This window comes from Cydia amplana, chromosome 18 (assembly GCF_948474715.1).
Source record: "Cydia amplana chromosome 18, ilCydAmpl1.1, whole genome shotgun sequence".
Classification (NCBI taxonomy): Eukaryota; Metazoa; Arthropoda; class Insecta; order Lepidoptera; family Tortricidae; genus Cydia; species Cydia amplana.
This window is the reverse complement of record NC_086086.1, coordinates 11,622,754-11,647,736: the sequence shown is the minus strand read 5'-3', so window position 1 is coordinate 11,647,736 and position 24,983 is coordinate 11,622,754. Positions and strand designations below refer to the sequence as shown.

Sequence of the window (24,983 nt, the reverse complement as noted above, 5' to 3'; positions counted from 1 at the left end):
ATAACGAATACTATTTCTATGGTAATTTACTCACTCCGTCATCCAATTTCGGAAAGAAATCAGACGGATCTAGTGCGTAAATTACAATAGAAATAGTTCTATAGCTACTTCGGACCATATTTTCACGGATTCGGATCGGACGTAGTGCGAAACCGCTCTAACCCTCGTATTGTAGACCTTGTGGGTATTGTAGACCTTGGTGCCTAGCCGAGATGCCAATCGTCAAAACGGTAGATGTTGCACCCCAGTGCTTGATGGGCAACAATGAACCCGACTGAATTACGTAGGTTGTTTTTGATATGTTGCCAGGAATGTTGGAACGTGTTTTTAATTTCGTCGCATTGCGTATGTAATGTACCTACCTATGTTCTGTCCCCACGGACGCACGCATACTTGCTTTGAGGGTAGATAGGTATGGTAAAAAAATTGTTGACAGATGCCAAATAGAATTTAACATTGACATGTTTCTCACTTTTAGGTTTTTGTTTTTTATACCATATTTATATTTCAGAATTAAATCTTTATACATTTTGATGGGAAGAGAATTAGAAGAAATTGATGAGGCAGTTGCTGGCAACATTATAGGTAAGATTTTACATAATGGTAAAATTATTAGCAGAATTATGTTTTTCAGTATCTATGTAATTATAGTTAGAGTTTTTGAGGGGTTCGAATGTTGTGTACAACTCTTAAGAAATATTCGGACACCCTAAAGTAATACTATAGTTTATTATTCTAGTAGCCCAGAGGCCTATAAAAAGATCTCTCGTTCCATTCCATTTTGAATCTTGATTTCGGCAAATCAAAATTCCATTTGTCTTGGCAAGTTTTGACGTATAGGCTGTTAGAGGATAAGCATGTTTTACCTAATTTTCCTTGTTTGCTCTTTCTTACACTTAATGTTTCCTAGGAATCGGTGGTTTAGAAGAACACGTCCTTAAGACCGCCACGCTAAGCACCACAATCGCTTGTCCGGCGTTCAGCGAGCTTCAATCCGCCGCCGTTCCTATACTAAGGGTGGCCTTGGAACCGGCGAACCCTTCGCAGTTGCCGCAGTTGGTTAAAGGTAATTTGGATGATTACACCGCTCACCGTCGGCAGATCTTCATCCTCACATTATACTTATACGTATACTTATTACTAACATAGAATTTTAAACTAGAGGCCAAAAGTTGCTAAAAAATTCAGGTGCTTAAATGTGGAATATGGAAAAAAACCAAAATGCGAACTTACGCGTTCAAAAGTTGCACCTTAGTTCCCGTCGATAACAATGCCGTCCGGAAATTTGAAGATAACTTTATTTCAGGGTTAAAATTGCTGAACCAGTCAGACTCGTGCGTCCAAGTTTTACTGCAGGAGACTGGAGAACACGTAATAGTGACGGCTGGGGAAGTGCATCTGGAGAGGTGTTTGGAAGATTTGAAGTAAGTAGCTTAGTCGTTTAAACACAACTTTCCTGTGTCTTCTTATCGGAGTACTTCGTTCACCCTCGTTTAGTAAAAATACCCACATGTCTAGAATGTACCTATAAGATTGTGTGTCAAAAATCGGAATGATATCGAGTGTCATTGACTTCAGATTTAATATGTTATCACGTAAATCATTCCCTTTTGTAATAGTATATTCCAAGATATGATATAACCAGCCACCGTATCTCCTATGCAGTTATTCGTTTACCTGTTCGCTAACTTTATTACGTTTTGTACAATCATGCCGTCAGCTAGCGGCCGCTTTGAAGCTCAAAAGTAGTCAGGTTTTTCTCATTTGTAATCTGCTTCTTTCGCACTTAATGAAATGTTTATATATAGACGTGACGGCTTCCCTTTTGCACACTTCAATTAGGTATCTTAAGCGTCATTCTATAGATCTGTGTAAGTACTTTGCGGTCAATTTGCAGAAACTCGTTAAACAACGCGTTTTGTTTCAGAAATAACTATGCGAAAATACCAATAACAGTATCAGAACCCATCGTTCCATTCAGAGAAACTATTATCGAACCCCCCAAAATAGACATGGCCAACGAAGAAATAGACTCCCAAAACATAGACAAAGGAAATGATACGGAAGTAGATCCGGTTATTACTGTGCTGACTAATAACAAACAAAGTAGGATAAAAATAAGGGCCAGAGCACTACCTAACGAAATAACAGCCCTTCTAGACAAATCCACAGATTTACTGAAAGCCGTATCACAGCATATCAAATCATTGCACGGTTCATCAAAGAACGAAAACATCGAAAGTAAACTAGATAACTTAAATATAAATGGCACCCATGAGCTCTCAGATCGCATGTTAAAACTAATAGGAACATTTATAGAAGAACTGAAAAATATTAGCTCTAAATTGGGACCAGAATGGAGTAACGTTGCTGAGCAAATTTGGTCTGTAGGTCCTAGGAATTGCGGGCCAAATCTGCTGCTCAATCAGACACCGGATTACGATACAAAGTTCTTGTATCATAAGAACGAGTTGAAAGAAGATCCGAGGTTCGAGTATGAGAGCAGTTTTGTGAATGGGTTCCAGCTGGCAAGTTTGGCTGGTCCATTGTGTGAGGAGCCTATGATGGGGGTCGCTTTCTGTGTTGAAGAATGGAGCTTGGACAAAAGTGGGGGGGATGATGTTGGACATACTTTTGGACCACTTTCAGGTAACACTTTTATATTAAGCTTAGAATAAATTTAAAAGTGGAAAAATTACAATACAATACAATACACACACCTCATTACAGAAAACAATACAGATAATACAGGAAGAAGAGGTTAAACAACAGGCGGTCTTATCGCTAAAAAGCGATCTCTTCCAGACAACCTTTAGGTAGCGGAAATTAATAAATTTATGTCATGTCAGTAGGTGTTAGGGTAAATTACTGTCTTGGGTGAGACTTGAACTCACAGCCTCTGGATCGATACTCCAGAGGCCGTGAGTTCGGACGTTTCTGCTTGTGAAAAATTAAAATTCACTTTTATATTGTTTACATTAACATCATCGATCATGAAGATGAAGATTTTGTAGGTAACACAAAATTAAGGTCAATGTGGCTAATTCCGTCATAGGGCCTATTCCGTCTACTCGTTTTTCACGAACATTAACAACATTGATAATTTCATCGACAAAGCAGCGATTGCTTTTAGTTACAGGTTTCAGCAATCAAAAGCAGATAGTTTTTTTCCTACGATTAAAGATCAAAGAAATATACGCTCGTGGACGGAATTGTCCCTATGACGGAATTAGCCACATTGAACCTAAGTTAAAAATAAGGTATTTAATTATTTTTCGATTTGTTAGGTCAAATCATGTCAGCGGTGAAAGATGGATGCAGAAAGGCGTTCCAAGTGCAACCTCAACGTTTGATGGCCGCCATGTACTCCTGCGATATTGTCGTCGACCAGAAAGTATTAGGTAAGTGTTTTCAGATGCAGATACTCGTATGGTGAACCAAACATGTTACTGTGTTTTCTACCCATCTTATAAGCCTCATGGATGTGGTACTGAAGAAAAAGTCCTCAGATTTCATGTTTTTAAATGGAAAATAGCATTATTAAGGTGGAAACGGCTGTACGTCATATCTAAAAAATACCAAACACTGAAATACTTTCATTTTAAATTTAATCTTCGTAATTACATTTATTTCATTAAAACTACTATTTACACCTGAACTTTCTAAGTATGGTTTTCTTAAATAAATAATGTAAATACTAAAACTAAAATCTTAAATAACTATAAATGCATTGACGTTACACAAAAAATATCTGAAATTGATTATCACATCATTTTGTGTAAGAACATTCTAATTACAGGCATTTTTTTAAATAATTAAGTGAAAATCTGAATTTATCGGTCCCAAGAAGACTCCCAAGAAACCAACGACTAAAACATACTTAAAAATATCTTGCCCCTTTTTACCGAAAATTTCTTGATTTTGAAATATGTACCAGTAGAATTCAACCAAGCTAAGTTTGATAGCCTAGCTAGACTGTGCATGTGTTTAAATAACGTCATATTTCATAGAAGTTTGAAGTTTAACACTTGCACGGTTTGGGCTATCAACATCGCTGCGAACTTAGCTTGGTCTAAGGGCTCATTTAGACGATGAGACAACTCGCATGCGAGTTTCATTACATTGCGGGTTTTGATCGGTCGGTTGAATTGGACGTAACCAACAGTCCGCAATGTAGCTAAAATCGCATGCGAGTTCGCGCGCCGTCTAAATCAGCCTTAACTCTAGTTAAGTTTTTTGTTCCATTGTGTAGGGTTTTAAATTCAGATTTCCAGATGATATTTTATTAAATAGCACGCCGTGCGATGTTGGGGCAATTTTCTCCTGGTTTACCATTTATACTAATCTTATTATAGTCATGGTTATTTCTATGTTTCTGGCAAACAAACAATTCTATATCATGCCATAAATAAGTTACGTAGGTACTGCTACAATATAATTACTGAAATAAATAAGTTAGGCATACTGGTTACAGAGTCTCAGTTTTAAAACTAATAAATTCAGTTGAGTATTAAGTAGGCAGTGTTTTCATCAGACTAAACGAACGTTTAGAGTGGGAAAGTTCTCTGTGACTACATAACGGGGAAGCGTTTTATAAAGTTTTCGTTGAATTCAAGGAGGCAACGATTACAAGAGCCTTAATGAACCCAACATACTTTTTTAAACATAAAATTATCCTAATCGATCCAGTGTAACGATCGCGCCAGTTCTCTGACTTTGTACCATGGGAAGGGGGGGTAGTCAGCGTTTCTTCTGATTCTTGAGACTCTGGACCTCCTGTTGTAGTAGTTTGGGGTGAGATAGCTGGGTGACTGGTAGCGGTTGTACACTGGCTTGTCGGGGTACGCGTGTGGCTGGGAGTAGTCCACTTTGTACGCGCTGGTGGTGCTCTGTACTGCGGCGAATCGGTTTGCGGTGAACCCTGGAAGCAATGAAACTAATTTGAGTATCTGGTAACGGTGACAGCATAATACGGAAAGACTACATATATCTTTTCATGCCGGTTTGAACATCTTTTCATGCCGGTTTTTTCTTAGACATGCCTGTTTTTGGACAAATAAGATAAGACTAGAAAAAACATGTTTTATTGCACAAATAGAACACAGAAAAGGTATACAGCAATTGTTTCAAAAAGTTGGTGCATAACTAGGGTTTGCACGACGGATCCGAAATGTATGAGAAGATCCGCGGATCCGGATCTAGATCCGGATAATTGCATACATTTCGGATCCGGATTGCAAACTCTATGCATAACTAATAGATTGACTACGGAGTGTCCAGGAGTCCCCGCAAATATCGTTAGGCGTGGTGAAATTCTAATAATTATTACCTTTGCTGGAACCTAATGGGGCTTTTCCACCAAAGTGGCGAGATAGGAATAAAATTACATAGGTACAGTCGCCATCAGATATATAGGAGCGGCCAAGGTGCTCACAAATATCTGAACACGCGCCTCTATTGTCAAGGCGTTAGAGTGCGTGTTCAGATATTTTTGAGCACCTCGGCTGCTGCTATATATCTTATGGCGACTGTACTAACTAAAGGCAGTAAAATAGACATTTGGATTTATGGAAAGGGTGAATTACCTTGGTAAACGGGGTTGTGTCGCACGCACATCATTCCATACACCCTGATGCCGGGTACTGATGCGTAGGTGGGCTGATCGTGAGACATCGGCCCTTCTGCAATTAGAAAACATACAAATTAGTGATTGGTCATTACATTTAGCGGCGCTAATTACGCCAAAAACGACAAGACGTGTTGTCAGAAAGCCAAATCCTACACCTACTTTTAGAAACAAGATTATGTGTTCTAAAGCTTTTTTCTTTAAGCTGATTTCGGGCGTGAGCTCTGATATGACTTACTGAATCTGGATTAAATTCTTCGCTGGCAGTCAATGGCATGTGGCATACCTAGTACAATTGACTGAAATAGTTATAACTAGGTAGATGTAATGAATAGGACCGTCTCTCTAATGTGTCGTCTGTGTAATGGATAGGAGTTAATCTCGTGGCTTAGGGCATTATATCAGCTCAGTATGATTCAAGCAACAATAGTGCCAAGCGGTATCGCTTGAGACGAGAGTGATACTAACTCACTGCACTTACTTCGCCCAGTATGTGTGTGAGACCGGAGAGACGGACTCTCCGTAGAGGTGTATCAAAGTGTTATTCAAATCAAATAATTATTCCAAATCTTGGAATATATTTATATAGTTCTCTGGACACCTCTGGGTCCTGATGTTCTGCAGGGCCCGCAGCGACCAATCCCGTGGAGCGCGGCATTATCACATAGTCCATGTATCAAAGTGAATGGGATCATTGCCAAATCAACTTACCCAGTATATGGTTCTCTGGACACCGGCAGATGACCAGGTAATGCGACTTGCCGGTCCTAATGTTCTGCAGGGCCAGTAGCGACCAATCTCGTGGAGAGCGACATTCTCGCATTTCGGAGACAGCCTCGCACGTCTTCACTAACGTCACTGCTTTGTTTGCGTACTGGAAAAATAAGGAATGAAGTTAGAAATTAAGAACGTCCTGACAGCGTATTTTAACACTCGGCAAAAAAATCGAGCTTTCCAAAAAACGGCACAAAATATTTAACTACAAGTGGAGCGATAACTGAATCAATGACGTAAATTGGCATGAGTTTAATGAGGCCAGAGGTGCCAGAAGTATTCTACTTCATCAAAATGATCAGAACAAACAATATTGAGAATTAATTAGAAATATTCGTAATGATAATGACTACTTTATTGCCATCACCTTTACCTCTGTATTTTTTGTGTGCAAAAGTTAGCTACACACATCTCTTGGGAGACAGGATAGGCTGGTGTCAGCCTAGTAAAACAAAAACAGTGTGTTTCAAAACCTACCTTTTTTTGACTCTCATAAGCGCATTGTAAGTATGCCTATTTGGATGATCTTTTATCTTATCTTTACCTTCTTCTTAGAATCTGTGGTAAGCCTGGTGGTGTGCAGGTCGTCTGCGTTGAGACTCGCGGAACAAGGGTCCCGGTACCGAGCCGGGCAGGCACAGAGTGGCTGGGTGTAGTTTAGACGCACGTACACTGCATTGCACACCTGGAAGCCATTTAAAATCAGTTAATAAAGTATACCATTATTCAATAAATATCTGGTCATTGGGTTAGCAACTACGAGTACGACCAAAAAGGACATAATTTTCTCGTATAATAGTTTGTTTATAGCTTACGAATAAGTGTTTCTAACTGGCTGCATGGAAACCAAAGAAAGTATGTTTTCCTATATTTATACACTTCTGACGTAAGGTCTATAAATTGTATGATGTGATGGTTTCATTATTTGATGAAAGTAATCGCTGTTCGTGTGAAAACTTTCGTTATCACGCATCGTTTACGCCATAAATTTCAAGGTATGACCTCTGAACAACCCAAGAAATGGATTTTCATGTATCTTAATCCCACAATTAATATCATAAAGATAGTAAGGATAAAAGTTTGTAGGTTTTGAATTTGTTACCTACTCAATTTAATGGTCTAAGACTCGATCATTCCGTGAAGACGGCCTACTTTCATTTTGACACCTTAGGTACTTATCGACCGAGCGAATTGAAATCATATCATTGGATGCACTTTTCATGTTTGTATGTTTCGTTTTTGATAGACGTTAATAGGATGAGCCTGGGGGTTAAGGAGTCACGAGGTATTTGCTCGGGATAACTGGACCGAACTGCTAGTTACATATCCATAGTAATCCATACTATAATATTATAAATGCGAACCGTGTGTCTGTCTGTCTGTCTGTTACCTCTTCACACTAAAACCGCTGAACCAATTTAGTTGAAATTTAGTATAGAGATAGTTTGAGTCCCGGGGAAGGACATAGGATAGTTTTTATTACGGATAATTATCCCTTAAGAGGGTGAAAAGCAGAGTGGAAGTAATATATTGAAATAAATGCGATGCATCGCCTGATAATCGAGGTAAGTATTACGCGCAAATTCAATGATTGCCATTAGATTTTATCCAGGCGCTATACTTTAGATATTGTAATAAGAATTACCAATGTTTAGTTACCTGTTGTATGGCGCATTCTGGTAGCAGATAGATGTGCTGGTTGTGTGGGTAATAATGGTACTTGGTAGGTTTGGCGAGCACGTTCGTAGAACCCGCTGGGAGAGGCACCGTCTGAAAATAATAAAAATAAAGTTTAAGACACATTCTTTAATCAAGCTTAAAAAACTGTAAGTTTTCTTTTTTTTTAATGAATATTTTAGTACGGGTTCTTATCGGTAACTAAATATTTATTTGGGTGATCTAGTACGCATTGAGACGATTGTAATAAAACCATCATCAGATCAAGTTAAAGTCATCGTAATATTGCGTTGTCACCGGTCATACACATACAGAATTATACCAAATTAGCGTGCGTCATACATGAGGCGGAGACAGACGTCAATGATTCATATTGAATGCATCTATTCCTTCGATCAACACGGAAGGGATGCGGCATTCGCACTATTTCCCCTCTGCCTAGGTACAAGATCAACTGATCTAACGCGGGTAATAAAACTAGTTGCGCTCGGATTTTTAACTAGACCGAGTCCAGACGCGCGAGTGAACACAGCAGCAGAAAAAATGCCTAATTGCTCGGTTTTTTGTTGTAAAAAGAGGTCGGGGACATCAAATTCACAAAAAGAAGGTGTTACATTTCACACGTAATATTTTTTTTACATGTCATACGTTTAATTATATTTAAACACAATTATTATATTTTAGTCTCATGTAATTGCTGGATTTATCGATTTTTCTCGCCCAATACAAATTGCGGATCGGTCGAGCAACAAATCCGACTTCTCATCTCTTGACGAAAATGTGTTAGTGTGCGTGATGTGACACTTGTGACTCGTCCGTACACAAAAACAGATCGAGGTGTGCAAGATTTGTCTGTGTAGGGTGTCATTTTCTATGTATTTGTGTCGTCATTACAGATTGGATTTTGTATGCAAGTGTGTGAGAAGTGCGACTGTGTGCACGTTCCCCCCGCGAAAAATGGCAGAATGATTTGAATGTCAAGATATCGCTTGGGCCTATCCCTTCCGACCTGTCGGAAGCCCGTGTTGATCGAAGATCTATTCCCATCTGTGCCCGCTAACGACAAATTGCACAAATTGGGATACACCTAAAATAGAGCTCAATCGCTCGACAGGAACTGTTTCTAATTTAGATTATAAGGTTTGACCCGTACATAGTAAGATACTGTTTAAAGAGAGTTCATACATTTGCGTCTATACGCAAGTATTAAATAGGAAATGTATGAACTGGCAATAAACACTATGTGTGTAAACAGGCCCCAATGTGAGGCCCATCCCACAACAACACTTATCCGTATTGACCTTATATAAAAGCTTTTTATAAACTGGGCAGCTTCCAAATTTTAACAATCCTAACATTATTTTATTAATCCAAAAAATGCACTACTATTCCCATAATTCTTCTAATGTAGAACAGATACATTAACAGTTGTGCCAATAGCCTTAAGCTGTTACTAAATTCCTGTTTGGCTTTACAATCTAGTTGCTATTTTGGCGTATCGCCAATAGTTCGCGGAACAAATTGAGTGCCGTAAAAGCCAACTAGAGTCCAAAAGCTTCTACCTATGGTCCAAAATTAAGAGTAATACCTATTCTTGTTATAAGTTCAGGTGTTATTCGAATTTAAACTGTTGCGAGACATACTAACATTGAACAATTTTACGGTATTCAATGTTCAAATTTTATTGTTGAAATTTTGTAGTTCTATATAAAAACTTGTTCAAACGAACCATCACAAAGCGATCACGGAAGTAGAATTAACAATGCTTTTTACTCCACTCTACGTATAGTTAAAGTTAGAATTGCTGAGATACAACCGATAACTTCCATTGAAGAATGTCTGTTCGTAACTAGGTATATTCTCATCGATGCCATCATTCGAGTTCTAAAGCGAACCAGAATAACGTGACCTCACTGTTCAGAGGGGCGTAAAGACAGGAAACTAGATAGGCCACCAAACGAAGGGAAAACAGGGGAAATAATAGATGTGTAAGCGAATTTTGGCACAGTTCTAGGTAAAAGTGCCTTACACAACATACTGAAAGTACTGGTGGATGAGGGTTGTGCTAACGGGTGGGGGGGGGAGGTTTAAAGGTCCCTTTTTTTAGTTTTTCGTAAATAACTTGTAAACGGTGGCTCATAGCAAAAAATGTTCTTATACATAAGTAATCTACATAAAATTGTCTACAAGAAAGATTCCGTACACTTTTTTGCTAGGGTCAATATTCAAAGGAACGTTAATTAAAATCAATTCTGTGATCTGTTTTTTTTTATATTTTCGTATATAACTCGTAAAGAGTGGCCAATAGCAAAAAATGTTCTGAAACGTAAATAATCTACACAAAATTTCCTACAAAAAAGATACAGTACACTTTTCGCAAAGTAATCGGTCGCAAAGTAAGTCGGTAATTATATTCAATTCTACTTTAGTCAATTTTATATCATGTGTGTGTTTCTTATCTACGTGTTGATATCTTTTTCAATATTGACCCTAGCAAAAAAAGTGAGTACATTTTTTGCTATGAGCCACCGTTTACGAGTTATTTACGAAAAACTGAAAAAGGGACCTTTAAAGTTACCTTTAAAAGTCTGCCTGCATTTTCTCATGGCATGCCCTTGATTAAACTGTGTAATAATTCGATATAAAACTACAATATTGCGTTATCCCCCACTCGGTATGCGATAGGAATGGCACAACTCAGCCATCCTCATTGTCTTCTCGCGTGCGAATGGAACTGTTAGAAGTTTGATGGAAGCTCACTGATACAGTGTGATCTGTATTTAGTTTAGATACACTACCTATAGATAGACCTTCTATAAGTACTTCTATGAAATCTTTATAATAAGTCCATCAATATGTACATTACAAACCGCACACAAAAAGTTGCAGTCAACGGATATGAGTCTAAGTGTGTCCATGTAACTTCTGGAGTCCCACAAGGATCTATATTAGGGCCTTTGTTATTCACTCTATTCATTAATGACATAGACAGTTGTTTTAAATTTTGTAACTTTCTACTCTACGCCGATGATCTTAAAATCTACCATATTGTTGAAAACGAAGAGGACCGTCTCAAATTCCAAAGTGATTTAAACAGACTCAGCGAGTATTGTCATAAAAATAAATTGGGTTTCAGCTTGCCTAAATGCAAACAAATTACTTTTACCAAGAAACCCCACGCCTTTCCCACTTCCTACACCCTTAGCGGATCGACTCTCGAAAAAGTCTCGGTAATAAAAGATCTTGGTGTCAATTTAGACTCAAAACTACATTTAGATTGTCATATCAGCCATATCATCGGTAAAGCATATAAAATGTACGGTCTTATTATGCGTCTCGGAATGGATTTTAAACAACCCTCAACTTACCTCTATTTATATAAGTCGCTGGTTAGGTCACAAATTGAATACGCCGTGTCGATATGGAATCCTTTCTACAATAAGTACAAAAGCTCAATAGAGACTGTTCAAAAGAAATTCTTGCGTGCCATGCATTTCCGATGTTACCGTTCGTGTTTAAGTTACCAACAGCTTCTCGATACGTACAAATTACTCAACTTACAAAACCGACGCCTCCTCCTGGATGCGATGGTCCTATATAACCTTTGCCACAACAAATTCGACTGTCCCAGCCTGAGCGGCGCTATTAGCTATCGCGTACCGACGCGGGCGCGGGAGCGCGCTGCGCGCAAGCACCAGCTGTTTGCAGACTCGCGCTGCCGCACCCACGCTGGAGAACGTGATCCCATATACAGGCTGGTTAAATGTCACAATTTGTATTTTAATGAAATTGACATTTTCATGATGTCTGATAATGTGTATAAAAATAATTTGATTCAGTTGCTTCAAACAAAACATAATTAAAATGTCGCTCCGATGGTCCATGCTGTTTTAACTGTTTTTACTCGCTCGTTACATTGTATAGACTACTCCTGCTAATATGAATTTGTTACTGTATTCACAAACCTATTTTGTAATCGTAGCTTTGTTACTTTTAGCTTTATGTTGTTACCTAGCGCTATATATTTTAGATTTATCAGTAGGTAATCTAGTAATCTGTGGACGATGTTGTTGGTCTCACACTTTATTACCCTTTGTATTCTATTTCTGTGTCTTAACCCTGTGTGTTACTGTTTTTTGTCCCAAATAAATAAATTGAAAAAAAAAAATGTAACAGCGTCAAACGCGTCACACGTAACACTTAAGACGTAAACGCCAGTCATAGACTAGGAATCCTCTAGACTGAGTTTAGAGCAATTATTTCATGAAACCGATGCTGCCAAAAATTCGGGGGTGCGGGGGGACGAGGTGAGCGAATCCCGTGCCGTGATTGGTCCGTTCAAAGACACGGACCAATCACGGCACGGGATTGACTCGAAGATGGAGTAAAACTACCGCATGAGTGGCAGAGGGGGTAGCGTTACTATGCTCAGTCTAGAGGATGTCTTGTCTGTGACGCCAGTTATCAAAAATGATAACTTATAGTGTACACGTTCAACGCGGTTGGCCAATTTTATTGTCACACGTACAGTAGAGTATTTAGGAGCAAATTCGGCCTAGCCAGCCATATTAAGGCTGACGATATACATATAGACAACGTTCATAATGTTTATTTAGGGTCGCCGCCATCGAAAGCGATGAAGTCTTCCTCTATCTCTCTCAAGATTATTGTGATTATTTTGGTAGGAGTGTTTTTCCAGACAGTTACGCTTTGTAAAGTAAAGTAAAGTATTTATTAATTGTAAACTGTGTACATAAGATGTCATAAACATGAGATATCGAATCAACAGTTGCCCATTTCGAGCATACAATATGATCTTAAAACTACTAACTATACTAGCTTACTGACTAACTTATACTTAACAAACTGGTGATTCCAGAAAAAAAACTCATTTAGGTTGTAAAATACATTTTCATTTAACCAGTTTTTTAATTTTAATTTTAAAACGGAATTTGCTCACGAATCAAAAGACTAGAAAGCATTATGCGTGGAGACTCATAACCCGTGTCAAGTAACTTCAAATCTACACTCATCACACCCAACTTTTTTTTACCCTCAGACTTAAACAACCGAAAGACAAGAAAATAAAACACACTATAGTTAAACTCGTCGATAGCTAGATCATTGACATAGAAGCATTGAATGGGAGCATTGGGCTGGGTGCCTCCGTGCGAACGCTATTGTCGTTCCAGCAAATTGGTTGTTGCTCAATGCAACACGAGTGACCCCGACGCAAACTTTGGAAATGGCTCAAATTTATTTGGGACATCTAATTGAACATATAAGGTAAACGTACTGGTGCTCGACGCGGTCCCAGTACATGTCATCTTGAAACTTAAGTCATTGTCAATAGAGGTGACAGCAGGGTGCCATCTATTGGGCATTAGCATGTCGAGCACTAGTACGTTTACCTTATTAGGACAACATTACAAATAAAACCCATACTAACCTATTTAATAATATGAAGTTAAAATGGCCTAACGCTGGTTTTCCGTTGTGTAGCTAAGTGCGAGTGGAACTAAAATCGAAACGTGGCGAAAATATGTTCACAGTACATATGCCCCTACTTTTCCGCACTAGTGCGTAAAATAGCACTTTTCGTGCGTATGTCGAAACTTTAAAGTGCCATATGTACTGTAAAACGTTGTTCGATACACGTGCGAATAGGTAATTCGCAACTCGTGTCGATTTAAAACACTCCCTTCGGTCGTGTTTTAATTTATCGCCACTCGTTTCGAATTTCCTCTTTTTCGCACTTGTATCTAAAATAACTATTTTGTGGGCCTAATACGCTATCTTGCTGAAAAATAAAAGGATACTTACAATGTAATTACTAAAACAAAGAACTCTCATAATGATCTCTTACACAGATTATTCTTATTCCTATTACTTTTTCTACATAACAACTAAGTAACTAATTTGTCCTGACAGTCCAATCCCCAATGGTCTTATCGGGATTAAGTAGGAATAGGTACGTACATAGGTATACGTTGTTTACAGTCTAATTAACTCTATTTCGCGTGTTATCTTGTTTCAAATTTGATGATGTACGAGTAAAAGCAATTTATTTTATATGTATTCGATGTTACGGCTCATAAATATTTTATTAATATTTATACTTGTATAGTTTAAAAGGTTTTATTGGCTATTAGTGATATACGTAGACTAAGGTAGCCTAGAGCGCGGGAAAAAACCTGTATCGAATTAATATTTGAGATTCACCTTCTAAAAAAATCGACTTAAAAAATTACTTTTAGGTATATGCGGTAGCGAATGATATGTTTGAAGTCGGTACCAATCATATCCTAAGGGAGTGAAATGAGGCACGGGAATAGGTACCTATATCTAAACGTGCGCAGGCAAAGTAGCATTGAAAAACTAGTTATAAATAAAGGATACAGAAATAATCTTTAATAGAAAAAAACCGACTTCTCTAACTACTAGCCTGGACCCACTTAACGGCGCTTATACTTTATTTGGTAATATGTATACATTTTATGGTAATCATAGTGGTTTGTTTAGTTTAGGTATCAAAGTGGTTTTCCGGATCAAGGTCCGGGTCCGAGTCCGAGTACGGGTCCGAGTCCGAGTACGGGTCCGAGTCCGAGTACGGGTCCGAGTCCGAGTACGGGTCCGAGTCCGGAGTCCGGGGCCCAGTCCAAGTCAAAATCGAAATTCAGAATCACAAAACGTGTACTATGCGTCGTTGAAGAGTTCTGTTCTGATCATCATCAGCAGTTCCGCTTCATCAAATGCCACAGTTTGTAATGTAAATGCTTGATTTTCTGATGAAAATATATAAAATTCTATACGTATGCCTTTAAGATTTGAGGAGTTCCCTCGATTCCTCATGGATCCCATGTTCAGGACTTGAGATTGACATAAATGTGCCTAAAAACCTAACTTGCTTAACAAACATAACGAAAAGGACAAATCGCCAAATGCGAGCTATGCGTCGTTGAAGAGTTCCGTTATGATCATCATCAGCAGTTCCACTGCATCAAATGCGACAGTTTTTAATGAAAATGCTTAATTTTTTGATGAAAATACAAAAATCTCTATATGCATGCCTTTAAGATTTGAGGAGTTCCCTCGATTCCTCATGGATCCCATCATCAGAACTCGAACTTGACAAAAATGTGGCTTATAAACTTAACTTGCTTAACAAACATAACGAAGAGGACAAATCGTCAAACGTGTACTATGCGTCGTTGAAGAGTTCCGTTCTGATCATCATCAGCAGTTCCACTTCATCAAATGTCACTTTTTAGGGTTCCGTAGCCAAATGGCAAAAAACGGAACCCTTATAGATTCGTCATGTCTGTCTGTCTGTCTGTCCGTCTGTCCGTCTGTCCGTCTGTCTGTCCGTCCGTATGTCACAGCCACTTTTCTCCGAAACTATAAGAACTATACTGTTGAAACTTGGTAAGTAGATGTATTCTGTGAACCGCATTAAGATTTTCACACAAAAATAGAAAAAAAACAATACATTTTTGGGGTTCCCCATACTTCGAACTGAAACTCAAAAATTTTTTTTTCATCAAACCCATACGTGTGGGGTATCTATGGATAGGTCTTCAAAAATGATATTGAGGTTCCTAATATCATTTTTTTCTAAACTGAATAGTTTGCGCGAGAGACACTTCCAAAGTGGTAAAATGTGTGTCCCCCCCCCTGTAACTTCTAAAATAAGAGAATGATAAAACTAAAAAAAATATATGATGTACATTACCATGTAAACTTCCACCGAAAATTGGTTTGAACGAGATCTAGTAAGTAGTTTTTTTTTTATACGTCATAAATCGCCTAAATACGGAACCCTTCATGGGCGAGTCCGACTCGCACTTGGCCGCTTTTTTTTAAATGTATATGCTTGATTTGTTGATAAAAACACAAAAATCATATATGTATGCCTTTAAGATTTGAGGAGTTCCCTCGATTACTCATGGATCCCATCATCAGAACTGGGTTTTGACAAAAACGGGACCAATCTGTATGCATATACATACAATCAAAAAAAAATTTTGAAAATCGGTCCAGTAATGACGGAGATATGGAGTAACAAACATAAAAAAAAATAAAAAAAATAAAAACAAGTGCGAGTCGGACTCGCCCATGAAGGGTTCCGTATTTAGGCGATTTATGACGTATAAAAAAATAACTACTTACTAGATCTCGTTCAAACCAATTTTCGGTGGAAGTTTACATGGTAATGTACATCATATATTTTTTTTAGTTTTATCATTCTCTTATTTTAGAAGTTACAGGGGGGGGGACACACATTTTACCACTTTGGAAGTGTCTCTCGCGCAAACTATTCAGTTTAGAAAAAAATGATATTAGAAACCTCAATATCATTTTTGAAGACCTATCCATAGATACCCCACACGTATGGGTTTGATGAAAAAAACATTTTTGAGTTTCAGTTCGAAGTATGGGGAACCCCAAAAATTTATTGTTTTTTTTTCTATTTTTGTGTGAAAATCTTAATGCGGTTCACAGAATACATCTACTTACCAAGTTTCAACAGTATAGTTCTTATAGTTTCGGAGAAAAGTGGCTGTGACATACGGACGGACAAGACGGACAGACGGACAGACAGACAGACATGACGAATCTATAAGGGTTCCGTTTTTTGCCATTTGGCTACGGAACCCTAAAAAAAAAACATACAACCGAATTGATAACCTCCTCCTTTTAGATTTGGAAGTCGGTTAAAAAATCATAAGCAATTCGCAATAGCGATAAAGTTTGCAATAAGATATAAATCAGTAGGGTTCCCTCGAGAAACGATAAAACATGTATTACACGTTTACGTGTGTTTCCTTTTAAGGGAACAAATTGTGGCCGGGCGAGTGTGCAACTTAGTCGCATCCGATAAAAAATCGGCCCGATTGATGTGTGTTGCTGGCAAGGTTTGAAATTACGCCTTGTTGTGAAATATCTAGGTTTTTAAGATGTAAGAACTGTAGGAAGAGCTCTTAAGTGACATTCGGACACATTTATTAAATCCTATTGTAAGATTATTTTTGTGATGAGCACGGATAATTATTTTCAGCTCTTTTCTCTGCTTTTGTCGATATTAGTGAGTAGAATCGAACCCTGCATATATAAAGCCCAATAGTAAAGGGCACATTGTAAAATGCCGCCCCATTCTAATATGGCTACCCATTTCCGCTCTTGAGTTTATAATACTGTTTTAGGTATTTCACAGAACACTGCAACATACAGATTGTCGACAACATCGACAATTCATCACGGTCAGGTGCCGCGATTTTCTGCCAATTGCGCTGTCACGTCGGCAGATCAGGTTAATAAACTTATTTAGTTTACAACTCACTTTTTACACGAATATAATTTCAGCACCCTTTAATATACACGACATTGCTCATTTATATCATGATGTTCAAATATAGCTTCGATAGACATTGATGAGTGGATGATAAAGACAACTAATCCCTAAATTATGGCCGGTGGGGCAGAAAGGTTCCTCAGTGGCGGCCGAGAGACAGCGTGGGAAAGTCCTTAGAGTATCTTAGGAGTTGGTCATGATTGTAGGTAACTGTTGAAATGGCCTGGCGATAATGTTATGGAAAATATATTAGTGAAATATTATTTGACCATCGAAGGCGGTTGTTCGCGTAACATTTCGATGTCGCTTTCCGCAATTTTCACCCGACTTCGGTAATTTTAGCAATCTGTACCTTTAGATATACGTGTATAAACGTAGCGTACAACTGTAGAGCCCGTTTTGATGAATATGATGTCATAGAATTCGCTTTCTTGAAAGGTGACAAGAAGAAGAAGATGTATTTTATTGCCACAACAGCGAATACAGAACACACAATATTAAAAAGAAGAAGTTACTTAACCTATAAACATTAGGTATACCTGTTATCTAAAATCTTAACCAGACTATTGTAACTTAATAACTAAACATTTGCTGTGACAAATGGTTTGGGCGTCAGCATAATGCTGCCAGCATCAACTCAGCATGAGTGACACTGCAGCGCTGTTTTTCAGCCCAGACAAGGTTACTATCTGAACTTAATACGACTTTCAGAAATGTTAAGCTCTGAAAAGTCCGCAGTCGGGTATAACCCGACGACGTCGAAACGTCTATCAAATCTAACAAATCGTTTGTCCTCATCCGTCATCTTCACATTTCTGTTTGTTAGAAGGAGACAGAATTTTACAAAGGTATGGTAGATGTTGAAGTGAGTCATGAATAAGACGATTTTTAGGGTTCCGTACCCAAAGGGTAAAAACGGGACCCTATTACTAAGACTCCGCTGTCCGTCCGTCCGTCCGTCCGTCCGTCTGTCACCAGGCTGTAACTCACGAACCGTGATAGCTAGTCAGTTGAAATTTTCACAGATGATGTATTTCTGTTGCCTCTATAACAACAAATACTAAAAACAGAACAAAATAAAGATTTAAGTGGGGCTCCCATACAACAAACGTGATTTTTGACCGAAGTTAAGCAACGTCGGGCGGGGTCAGTACTTGGATGGGTGACCGTTTTTTTGCTTGTTTTTTTGTTGATGGTGCGGAACCCTCCGTGCGCGAGTCCGACTCGCACTTGGCCGGTTTTTTTTTTAATGGTCCATGTTCACTTTAAAGGGCGACACTGTAGTGATGGGTAGGACATCAATTTAAAATGAGTTTGTATGAGTACCTCATTTTCTAAAATGAGGTGTTACAATGTCTTACTTCAAATGAGGTGAGGTACTAGCATATTTTCAGCATCGACTATTCCATTAATTCCAACAGCGACAATTTTTCAGCGATATTCAAGTACGTCGCGTGTCTGTCTCACTCCCTCTTTGGGTATTTCTAATTCATTGTTTCATTTGGAAAGGATTTTTGAGGGGTTCATGTCACAGAGAGGCGGTGAGTGGTACAAACTCAACGCATTTCTCGGTGGACCTTTTGTCGTTGCAATAAGGTTTGTAGTTCGGCAGTTGACAGTGTGAACCATTACTCGTTTCTTCATTTGACACATTTGAGACATTTGAGTTTTGAGTGTCGGCGAGCAGGCGAGCACCTAGCGCCTCGCGCGATCCAGTGACTCTCTTGCGAGTTGTACGAGTTTTGAGGATCGCGAGACTCGCGAGTGAATTTGAACGGATAAGAGTTATTTGAAATTTGAAGTGTGTGAATGATTTGTCTGATGGTGGCAAGAGGTTTGTGATGCGCGCGAGTAAAGGAGTAAAATTAATAGAGGAGTGAAGTAAGACATTTTTGCGGTACGAAGTACTGCGACAAATTAACATAATGAGTGGTACAAATGAGGTGCCTCACGAGTGAGCGACTCAACACTAGGCGACAGTCTCAGTCAGTTTCACCTAATCGTCTCTGACACGTGTAAAAGATCGTGCTAAGTGAACAAACAACCGTTACGGTCCGGAGCTCCAGTGTCGCACAATGTGCACCTGCTGCGAGATTTAATTTCGATAATATCTTGTCGGTGGTTATATCTACTCTAGTAACCTGCATTGACATATAGGCTCACAACAAGGCTTTGTATTCTTGTTATTTTATTAACTTATTTTGGGTTTGAGTTATAATAATGATAAAAACTAGTAAAAACTGCTGTAAGCTGACTTCACTTCTACACAGAAACTTAGAAACGAAACGATTGACACTTTCTTCTAAGTATTTGATATTTTTTATTTGTTAATGTCAATAGGTAATCGCATGTAATCGTTAATTAAAAAGTTAAGGATGGTCTCCTAAAACCTTTTGGTCCTTTCCTTTTAACTTTCTCGATATCGTAAAACTAGTTGAATTAATATTGTCGTCTTGGTTACCGTGATAGTTACTCATGAAATACGAGGGGTATTCAAAATATTCTCGGTATGAGAATGAAAACAAACAAGTACGAAAAGTTTGATATTTTTATTTTTCAATATACTCCCCCCCTATGTTCATACACTTAAAAGATCAATCAATTATTTTTTTTAATCCCTCGTAAAAATATTTTTTATCTTTCGTGTAAAAATGCTCCTCCACTGCCGCCTTCAATGCTTCATCGTCAGAAAATTTATTTCCACGCAGATCCTTTTTAAGATTGGGGAGCAAAAAGAAGTCGCTGGGGGCTAAGTCCGGACTATACGGTGGGTGAGTAACAGTTTTAAACCCACGTTCAACAATAGCTGCCTTGGCAATATGAGCAGTATGGACGGGGGCGTTGTCATGCAGAAGCAGAATACCTTTGGTTAACTTTCCTCGCCTCTTTTCTTTAATTACATCCTTTAATTGACGTAGAATGTTAGCGTAGTACTGTCCTGTGATATTTACACCTTTTTCTTTATAATCGATTAGTAATACTCCTTCACAATCCCAAAATATCGTGGCCATGACCTTGCCAGCTGAAGGGATGACCTTCAACTTCTTGGGATGAGCTGAACCCTTAATGTGCCACTGCATGGACTCTTGTTTACTCTCTGGGTCATAATGATGAACCCAGGTTTCATCTCCAGTAACTATTCTTTGCAGCACCTCATCAGGATTTTCACCGCACAGGTCAATAAAATCGGAACAACAAGCTACACGCATGTCTTTTTGAAGCCGAGTCAGCATTCGCGGAACCCATCTTGCACTTACTTTTGACATATTAAGATGGTCATGTATAATATCATGTACGGTACCAATAGAGAGATTGGTTACTTGTGCTATAGATTTTACCTTCACTCGACCATCTTCCAATATAAGTTTTTCCACTTTATCAATATTTTCTTGTGAAGTAGCTACTACAGGCCGGCCAGGTCTAGGGTCATCTTCAATACTCTCCCTTCCGCGTTTAAACTCGCTTGACCACTTTTGAATGGTAGATAAAGAAGGAGCAGACTCACGGTAAACACAATCCATTTCCTCTTTTATGGTTTTTTGATTTTTACCCTGTTTTTTCAAGAATTTTATCACGCATCGATGTTCTAATTTAGTTAACATTGTCAATTCGCACAGGATGTTCATGTTTGTTCAGCAATTGCAGAAAAACAAAAGACTATCTCGGTTCGAATTATACTTTTTTTTAATGTCAATGAATAAACCTTAGCGGCCAGTAACGAAAGAAATTTTAGAAGAGGTCGTAAGATATCAATACCGAGAATATTTTGAACGCCCCTCGTAAAACTAAATATGTAAACGGTCACACGGAACGGTGGTCTCGCGTTGCCTACAAGCGCTTTAGAGGGTTCGAAACGTCGGGATGTATTTTATATTATTTAATACTTACGTGATATAATCAATTTACATAGTTCTAGTTTAATTAATCTAAGACTTTATGCCAACATGTAAAAATATCTGTACAGAATAACATCATCAAACCATCATCGCCAGTTGACACTTTTGCTTTCTATTTCCAACAAAATATGATTGTACTGAAAAGAGTATTGGGCACGTGCGCTTCGCACATCTTGAACTAACTCACAAAGTATTATGTCTTCTTCTCTCGTACCAAATATAATCTGACCTTTCATGTGTTTGGGTCATTCCTCTTATGTAAGCACAAATGTACAAAAAATGTAACACCACTTTTTGGGAAAATAATTTAAGAAGTATTGGTAGAAAATAAATAAATTAAAAAGATGCCGGCATTGTTGAAAATTATTCTTGCTGCCAAAACATAACGATTCTTAGATTATTATTTATTTATTTTATTTTATTATACCTGAGTAAAAGCTGTATAAAAGTACCACTACGTTTAAAGAAGACCAATCAAAGTTTCTTTTCACGTCACTTTTCTGATCATTCCAAAAAATATTGTGCGGAATTTTAGATATGGACATTATACATATGTATTATAAACTAATACCCAGACCAGACAATTGTTACAATTAATTCAGTTATTTTCGGTATAAAAAAGAGCCACCGTTTGTGTGCTTTAAATTGACAATTAATCAGTCAATTAATCGTTTGTCTTCATCTGTCATTTTGACTTATATGTATTTGTAAGAACTAAACCGGATTAAACTTAAATTAACTAATGGGGGATTGTAAATTTTTTTTTAATAAGGAAATAATATGATTTATATTGGTCCAGTTAAGGCGGACAGTTTGTAAAGTTTGTTGAATATCGATGCTCTCTTCCGACCTTCACGTCGCCACTCCAATCTCTGGTCACAACTTTTTGTTACTTTTATACATCATCGCACCAACTTTCACTCGGGCGCCCTACGAATTGCCAATTTGGTTGATTCCACTAAAAATTAATTTAAGGGCTTTCTCTTTATGCTTCGTCGATTGATTAATTTATGCGGTTTGTGGATAAACAGAGCGGTATAAATAAAGTACTTGTGATTCGATCTGCGACACCGTTGTGTCAAATACGAAAAATAAGAAGGATAAGGTTTGCTTTTTGGACAATCAAAGGAAAGCTATACCACGAGCAAGCTATACGCAAAAACTAAAAGAAAAAAACAAATGTTGTGTCTTACAGGGCCCTAAGTAACTTGGCTCAGGATCGCGAAAACTGGCGTCTACTCCACCAATAACAGCCAGGTTCTTACATTATGATTTAGACAATCAGAGGTCCATGCAAGTTAAGTGTAGTACTATAGCGCTTTAAATGCAAAAAAAACGCATTTAACTGATTTGCAAGACCGAAGTGATTCCATAAGTGTTCCGCGAACAAAGTTTTGTGCGGAACACTAAAAAAGTTTTTGGCAAAAATTTAATTTTTGGTACAAGCTTTTATCGCTGACTGTACTTTTTTTCCACAGACAACTAATACTCATCGAGACAATTCTAAAAACCCCTAACACATTTAGGTTCCGTTGTTTTATCACAGAGTTCCTGACTACCTCCTGTCTCCATTTTCAGATCAGCTCCATGGTACCATAATATTGCATTGTCACCCGACTTACACACGTATGCAAATTTTCAGCTTCATCGGAAACCGGGAAGTGGGTCAAATTTAACTTGCAAGATTTGATTACAGACAACGGGGGTGAAAGTAAATAAAAACTTGTAAAATTGCCATGGCTGTCCCCTGGCAAATCCACTTTAACAAATTTTACTTTTGTTCTCAATTTCACCTTTTTCGTATTCAAAGCTTTTGCGCCATTAAAAGAGAGGTTATCGGTAAAGTTAACCGCTTAGCGAATACCGTTCTGATAGTGGTCGGATAACAGCGCGAGGCGCCGGAGACCAAGTCATCAGGAGGTCAGAGGAGGTTAATCCTGGCCGATTGTTCCGATTCTGTGCGCGGGCGCTTAAGTCGGGATCAAAGCGTCAATGTAACGTGACATCCGTCCACGAGAGAGATGGGCAATTTTATTGAAAACTGTACGCTTGCCTACTTTTTTTCTGATTTGTGAATTTTTATGTTGTTTCTACTCGGAATTCCGTTACCGCTATGCAAAGTTTATAAATATTAATTAGCTACGGAAGAGCAATAAAAAGATTGGGACACTTTTTTTTCTAATTAGGATCGAAATAGCTTGTGATTCTGAGTAGAAACAATATAAAAAATCTTTTCACCACACCATCTCGGAAAGGCTTACTTTGCACTTCAAAAACGGATAGCAAAGTTGCACTTTAATCAAATGGCAAAGTAATCAAATGCAAATTTTGAGTTGTTTTCTTATGTTTGCTGGTAGAATTGACTTTTAAATGATGATTTTGGATGATAAATATTTAATATCATTAATATATATAGGAAATATCTTAAGGGCTTTGCCCACAAACTGTGAGATTGCGGGCTTTGAGGACGCCAAAAATGCTTTTAAAATTGCTTGCCCAGGCAAACAATTTCCAGACAACCCAAATTCACAAAGGAGCTGGGATAATGTTTACTGTGATTTAGCTTACAATACTCTGCTAAACAACTGTACAGGTCCAGATCGCGCGAGGCTTTTGGCGGTCGGAGCCCGGGAAGCCGGTTACTGGCTACATGCCCATCCTTCGCCCAATACTGGTACTTTCTTGGATCCGGCCTCCCTTAGACTGGCGACTGGTTTGCGACTTGGGGTTTCGGTGTGTACGCCACACATATGCTCTTGTGGCACGGACGTGGACCGACTGGGACACCATGGATTATCCTGTCAAAAAAGTGCAGGACGCTTTTCGAGACATGCGTCGCTTAATGACATAATCCGTCGGTCTCTTGCCACCATCAATGTGCCTGCTCTTCTTGAGCCGACTGGCATTTTCAGAGACGATGGCAAGAGGCCCGATGGGGTGTCCTTAGTTCCTTGGAGCTTGGGACGGATGTTAGTGTGGGATGCTACCTGCGTAGACACACTGGCACCGTCCCACCTCCAACGGACTAATGTAAAAGCGGGCGGGGCGGCGGAAAGCGCCGAAATTTTAAAACGTAACAAATATAAGAGCCTCGGTAGAGAGTACCATTTTGTACCATTTGGAGTTGAAACTCTAGGTCCATGGGGTCCCAGCGCGCATAAGTTGTTCGCAGAAATCGCGAAGCGTCTGGTTGACGTAACTGGTGACCGAAGAGCTGGCGGCTACCACGCACAACGTATCAGCATTGCGATACAGCGAGGAAATGTCGCCAGCATCCTTGGTACAATGCCTCAAGGGCCTATTTTAGATTTAAGCTAGTTTTTAATTTCTTTTAGTAATACATTGTATATATCTTGTTTGTAAATAAATGATTATTCATTTGATTTGATTTGATATTTTACATTTAATATTTGCTTCGGGTTGGTGTGGTGAAAAATTATGTGTTTCACTCGGGGGCAAATTTTGTTTAACCCTCGTGCTTTGAAACCCTCGCAACGCTCAAGATTCCATTTTTCGGACCACTCGCTACGCTCGTGGTTCAATTTTGGAATCCTTCGCTTGCTCGGGTATCAATATTAGCACGAGCGGTTAAACAACAACTTTGCCCCCTTGTAAAACAAATAACTATTAAATAAAATGCCCAAGATGTAACTACGAT

At 38.5% G+C, this 24,983-nt stretch overlaps 2 protein-coding genes across 2 annotated transcripts in view; one reads left to right on the top strand and one right to left on the bottom strand.

The window, feature by feature from the left end:
* Positions 1–24,983, top strand: part of LOC134656432 (elongation factor-like GTPase 1) — a 232,131-nt gene that overhangs the window by 4,356 nt on the left and 202,792 nt on the right. Inside the window, exons 5-9 of the mRNA XM_063511962.1 lie at positions 512–585; positions 911–1,066; positions 1,307–1,424; positions 1,928–2,649; positions 3,288–3,401. Of these exons, the coding sequence (XP_063368032.1) occupies positions 512–585; positions 911–1,066; positions 1,307–1,424; positions 1,928–2,649; positions 3,288–3,401 (1,184 nt within the window). The remainder of the gene's footprint in view (positions 1–511; positions 586–910; positions 1,067–1,306; positions 1,425–1,927; positions 2,650–3,287; positions 3,402–24,983) is intronic.
* LOC134656436 (dystroglycan 1) overlaps positions 4,306–24,983 on the bottom strand; it is a 151,802-nt gene continuing 131,124 nt past the window's right edge. The window contains exons 2-6 of the mRNA XM_063511969.1: positions 8,060–8,170; positions 6,945–7,085; positions 6,338–6,500; positions 5,586–5,681; positions 4,306–4,921 (exon numbers count right to left, since the gene is read on the bottom strand). Of these exons, the coding sequence (XP_063368039.1) occupies positions 4,677–4,921; positions 5,586–5,681; positions 6,338–6,500; positions 6,945–7,085; positions 8,060–8,170 (756 nt within the window). The 3' untranslated portion in view covers positions 4,306–4,676. The remainder of the gene's footprint in view (positions 4,922–5,585; positions 5,682–6,337; positions 6,501–6,944; positions 7,086–8,059; positions 8,171–24,983) is intronic.